Genomic DNA, 6,000 nt, shown 5'->3' on the forward strand with positions numbered 1-6,000 from the left:
CCCTTTTCCCCTCAGCCAGCTGAGGCTCTGGAGCAGGAGCATCTCTTGCTATGTGTCTGTGTTGAGCTGGGCACGAGGGTGTCCTGATCTCGGGCAGGGCCTCCAGATGTACAAATAACAATTATAACACAGACGTTCTCACCGGCATGGGGGGCGGAGAGGGTACTTCACTTCACACTGTTTTTATACCCACCCTACTGCTACTCCCAGGCCGCTGGATTACACCAACCAAGTCTCAGCTGTGATAGTAGTCACAGCCTGCTCCCCAGGGCCCACTAATCTCTGCCACCTCCACCCAGAAACCCCACCCCACACAGGACGCCCCAAGCTTCCCACCCAGCCCATCACAGCTCCCCGCCCGCAAACTCCTCACATCGCACCGCCCCACCCTGTTCCCAGCAGGCCCCCCTAAGCTCCCCACCTGCACCCCACACTGCCCCCAAGCTCCCCACGCCACCTCCCACAAAGCCCCCCCCAAGCTCCCCACGCCACACTCCAGTGTCCGACCCTGCCTCCCACAGGGCCCCCCGCTCACCCACCCGTTTAGACACTTTGCAGAGCGAGTCGCACAGCGCCAGGTACTCCGGGCTACAGACATAGACCGGAGGCAGCGGCGGGGCCGCCTCCATCGGGCCCCAAGCCGGCTCCGCGCCCTTCAACCTGTGCGGACCAACGGCACGCCGGCCCCTCTGTACGCCGGGAGCTGTAGTCCTATAGCGCGGCCTGCCCTTCCCAGGGCATGCTGGGAGCTGTAGTCCTATGGGACATTCTCAAACTTGTCCTCTTTCTAAAAGTGCAGTGCCCAGAACTGGACGCAGTTCTCCAGCTGAGGGCTCACCAGTGTGGAGCAGAGTGGGACAGTTCCCTCCCGTGTCTCAGATACCCCACTCCTGTTAATACATCCCTAACCATATGACCCTTTTCCCCTCCCGTGTCTCAGATACCCCACTCCTGTTAATACATCCCTAACTATATGACCCTTTTTCACAACTGCATCGCTCATGTTCCATCAGTGACCCACTAGCACCCCAGATCCTTGCCCACAGTGCAAGCACCTGGGCAGTTATTCCCCATTTTGTGGTTGTGCATTTGAGTTTTGCTTTCTAAATGTTGCACTTTGCACTTATTTTCACAGAATTTCATCTTTTAGATTTCAGACCAATTCCTCACCTGATCAAGACCTTCTGAAATCTAATCCTGCCCTCCAGAGTGCTTGCAAACCCTCCCAGTGGTGTAGTAATTGTAGATCACATTCTTTCAAGAGAAGCATTCACTTTAGTGCCTTGACTAAACACCTGGTCACATTATTTAGAACATAAGAATGGCCATACTAGGCCAGATCAACGGTCCATTTCCAACAGTGGCCGGTGTCAGATGCTTTAGAAGAAATTAACAGAACAGGGCAATTCATCATAGAATCATAGAAGATCAGGGTTGGAAGAGACCTCAGGAGGTCATCTAGTCCAACCCCGTGCTCAAGGCAGGACCAACACCAACTAAATCACCCCAGCCATGGCTTTGTCAAGACGGGCCTTAAAAACCTCTAAGGATAGAGATTCCAACACCTCCCTAGGTAACCCATTCCAGTCCTTCACCACCCTCCTAGTGAAATAGTGTTTCCTAATATCCAACCTAGACCTCCCCCACTGCAACTTGAGACCACTGCTCCTTGTTCTGTCATCTGCCACCACTGAAAACAGCTGAGCTCCATCCTCTTTGGAACCCCCCTTCAAGCTGCTATCAAATCCCCCCTCACTCTTCTCTTCTGCAGACTAAACAAGCCCAGTTCCCTCAGCCTCTCTTCGTAAATCATGTGCCCAAGCCCCCTGATCATTTCCATTGCCCTCCGCTAGACTCTCTCCAATTTGTCCACAACCTTTCTGTAGTTGGGGGGGGGGGGGGCAAAACTGGATGCAATACTCCAGATGTGGCCTTACCAGTGCCGAATAGAGGGGAATTATCACTTCCCTCGATCTGCTAGCAATGCTCCTACTAATACAGCCCAATATGCCATTAATCTTCTTGGCAATAAGGGCACACTGCTGCCTCATATCCAGCTTCTCATCCACTGTAATCCCCAAGTCCTTTTCTGCAGAATTGCTGCTTAGCCAGTCAGTCCCCAGCCTGTAGCAATGCATGGGATTCTTTCTTCCTAAGTACAGGACTCTGCACTTGTCCTTGTTGAACCTCATCAGATTTCATTTGGCCCAATCCTCCAATTTGTCTAGGTCACTCTGGACCCTATCCCTACCCTTCAGCGTACCTACCTCTCCTATCAGCTTAGCGTCATCTGTGAACTTGCTGAGGGTGCAATCCATCCCATCATCCAGATCATTAATAAAGATGTTGAACAAAAATGGCCCCAGGACCGACCCGTGGGGTACTCCACTTGATATCGGCTGCCAACCCGACAATCTAGCTGTCTGTTACAGCTGTCCCCCTGCTGGATTCCTTTTTTGAGTGCCCCCCCACCCCCGCCATGGAACTGACCAAAGTCACAGCCTGGCCCTGCTCATGGAAATGGCTTGTGCAGACTGACTGGAGCCATTGCTCTGCTCAGGGAGGTGGGGGCTTTTTCGCTCCTTTGTTCGGACCCGGCTCGGTGTAGGGTGCTCTGCCCAGGTATGCAAGACCTAAAGTGGCCACATAGCTGAGCATATGAGTCAGACCTGTGACTCAGAACTTGCCCAGCCATGTCCTGTGTCTACCTGCAGTTTCCCTGCCTTCTCTCCTCCCCTGAATTAAGGGGAACCAATCAAAGTTACTAGCAGGAAACTGGCTGAATTTGCCCTTAAAACCAGACATTTTCTGATCAGACCCCCGGAGAAGGTCCTTGCTTTGCCACCTGGTCTGATCAGCTAGGAGTCTTTGGGGGGCCCTCTCCCCGCTCTCGTTTGTTTTTGAGCGTACCCCCGTTTTTAAACTCCCCTCCCATGAACAACAAATTTGTGCCTGGAGATCTCCTGATTATTGTAAGTGAATCGAGTCCTCTCTGCGTCCTCTGATGCTGAAACTGCTGTTCCTGCTGCTGCTTTGGGGATTGGTAAGGAAAAACCTCTTGCACACTCCCCTTGTTCTAGATGCTGGCTTTCTCAGGCAGACCCAAGCTAACTCCTTGGTCTGTATCTGTAAGCTGCTTCTAGCTCTGCAGCGCCTTTGCTGCTAGAAATAAGCCTGTTTGCAGTCATCACTAGTTAACCCCCCACCCTTTGAAGCTGTATCTTGGGCACACACCACTCTGCCCTCTGGAACTACCCCTAGTATAAGGTGCACCCATTAGGTTAGATTTAGCCTTTAGTCTAGATAAATTGTAATTTCATTTTGAATTGTTGTGGTTAAATTAGGTTTAGAAAATTGCTTGCATTGTACTCTGTAAGTTAGGCTTACAGAATTGTTGCATTGTGTTTTGTTACTTGCTAATTTGTGTAGTCTTGGTTAAGTTAAATCATAGATAAGATTTTGCTGTGTTCTGTATAATTGTCCCTCTGCTGTTTAAACTTTCAGCTTGTCTGCTCTCTGTATCTCTCTCTCTCTCTCTTAATCCCTTCCCCCACGTGCTCACCCTGCTCCTACTGCTGCCAGACCTCAATTGTATTACTGAAGTCTAGCATAAAACCCCATTGGTTACCCCTTTTCTCTCTAACACCCCTCACATTTTACATTTACACCACTGTGACACATTTTTACATAGAGTTGTTGGTTATTTAACACATTTTACCCATAACTGTCAGTTGGTTATATGCTGCTGTGACACACCCTTTACATAGAAACTGTTAGCTACCTGTTACATTTATACTTCAGTGTTAATTGGTTACCAACTGTATTGTACCCCACTATTGAAACCCCGTATCCTATTTACTAAAAGAAACCCCTCCCCAATTGTCTACCTTAACAAACTCCATACCCCTCACTATTAAATTTTCCCTGTTTTTGCATTTTCTTAATAAAGTTTATTTTACATCCCACCAGTGCAGTAGTTGTCCCCCAAGATCCCCTACCTGCTGGCAGGGTCACTAGCCAGCTTTCTGTCCACCTTATAGTCCATTCATCCAATCCATACTTTTTTAACTTGCTGGGAATAATACTGTGGGAGACTGTATCAAAAGCTTTGCTAAAGACAAGATATATCACATCCACTGCTTTCCCCATATCTATAGAGACAGTTATCTCATCATCGAAGGCAATCAGGTTGGTCAGGCATGACTTTGCCTTGGTGAATCCATGTTGACTGTTCCTGATCATCTTCCTCTCTTCCAAGTGCTTCAAAATGGTTTCCTTGAGGTCCTGCTCCATGAGTGATCCATCTTCTGGCCATTGCAAGTTTAGGAACACCCAGAGCATGAGCTTGTGTCCCTGACCATCCTGGCTAATAGTCACTCAGGGACTATCTTCCATTAACTTATCTACTTCTTTTTGGCCTTCAAGATGTCCCCTGGCAACAAGTGCTACAGGTAGACTGTGTTGTTTGAAGAAGTACTTCCTTTTGTTTGTTTTAAACTACTAACTATTAATTTCATCAGGTGACCCCCTGGCTCCTGTGGTATGTGAAGGGGTAAATAACACTTGCTTATTCACTTATTCTAAACCAGTCATGATTTTATAGACCTCTGTCATGTCCCCCCCTTACTCATCTGTTTTCTAAACTGAACAGTCCCAGTCTTTTAAATCTCTCCTTGTATTGAAGTTGTTCCATATCTCTAACCATTTTTGTTGCCCTTCTCTGTATTTTTTCCAACTCTAATGCATCTTTTTTGAGATGGGGCCACCAGAACTGCATGCAAAATTCAAGGTGTGAGCATACCAGGGATGTATATATAGAACAGTGCCTCCCCTTACCCATAATGCAATCTGTCCACCCCCTGCCCCACCCCAGGAACCGGGGACAGGAGAGGAACTGCGGCCAGGACTGGGGTCGGGGCTGTGGTCGGGAGCCAGGGCTAGGGCTGCGGTCGGGAGGTGTGGCTGGAGCTGGGGTCGGGGCCAGGGCCAGAGAAGCAGGTCTGCGTCCAGGAGTGCAGCTGGGGCCGAAGCTGGGGCCGTGGTCAGGAGTGGAGCTGCGGCCAGGAATGGGGCCACAGCCAGGGCCTGAGTCTAGAAGCCAGGGGCCGAAGCTGAAGCTGAGACTGCTGCTGGGAGCGGAGCCATGGCTGGGGCTGGGGCTGGGGCTGCAGCTAAGGGTGGGGCCACAGCGGAGCTGGGAGCAGAGTGGGGCTAGGTGGTGCTTCCTCCCCAGCCCCTAATGGGGCTGGCCTGGGCCCCGCCACACCCCCTGAATGTTCCTCCATGCCCACTTAGGGGGGTACGTCCCAGAGTTTGGGGACTGCTCATAGAATATCAGGTTTGGAAGGGACCTCAGAAGGTCATCTAGTCCAACCCCCTGCTCAAAGCAGGACCAATTCCCAACTAAATCATCCCAGCCAGGGCTTTGTCAAGCCTGACCTTAAAAACCTCTAAGGAAGGAGATTCCACCACCTCCCTAGGTAATTCATTCCAGTGCTTCATCACACTCCTAGTGAAAAAGTTTTTCCTAATATCCAACCTAAACCTCCCCCAGTACAACTTGAGACCATTACTCCTTGTTCTGTCATCTGCCACCACTGAGAACAGTCTAGATCCATCCTCTTTGGAACCCCGTTTCAGGTAGTTGAAAGCCGCTATCAAATCCCCCCTCATTCTTCTCTTCTGCAGACTAAACAATCCCAGTTCCCTCAGCCTCTCCTCATAAGTCATGTGCTCCAGCCCCCTAATCATTTTTGTTGCCCTGCGCTGGACTCTTTCCAATTTTTCCACATCCTTCTTGGAGTGTGGGGCCCAAAACTGGACACTGGATGAGGCCTCATCAATGTCAAATAGAGGGGAATGATCACGTCCCTCAATCTGCTGGCAATGCCCCTACTTACACAGCCCAAGATACCGTTAGCCTTCTTGGCAACAAGGGCACACTGTCGACTCATATCCAGGTTCTCGTCCACTGTAACCCCTAGGTCCTTTTCTGCAGAA

At 50.1% G+C, this 6,000-nt stretch overlaps 1 protein-coding gene across 3 annotated transcripts in view; it reads right to left on the minus strand.

Annotated features, from left to right (window-relative positions):
- Positions 1–693, minus strand: part of HDAC8 (histone deacetylase 8) — a 123,683-nt gene extending 122,990 nt beyond the window's left edge. For all 3 annotated transcript variants that reach the window (XR_004647089.1, XM_034781345.1, XM_034781347.1), the window contains exon 1: positions 540–693. Coding sequence is in view for 2 of the 3 variants with exons in the window: in XM_034781345.1 (XP_034637236.1) it covers positions 540–629 (90 nt within the window). In the remaining variant the exon portion in view is untranslated. The remainder of the gene's footprint in view (positions 1–539) is intronic.
- Positions 694–6,000: the final 5,307 nt, after the last annotated feature.

This window comes from Trachemys scripta, chromosome 9, assembly GCF_013100865.1.
Source record: "Trachemys scripta elegans isolate TJP31775 chromosome 9, CAS_Tse_1.0, whole genome shotgun sequence".
In the NCBI taxonomy this organism is placed as follows: Eukaryota; Metazoa; Chordata; order Testudines; family Emydidae; genus Trachemys; species Trachemys scripta.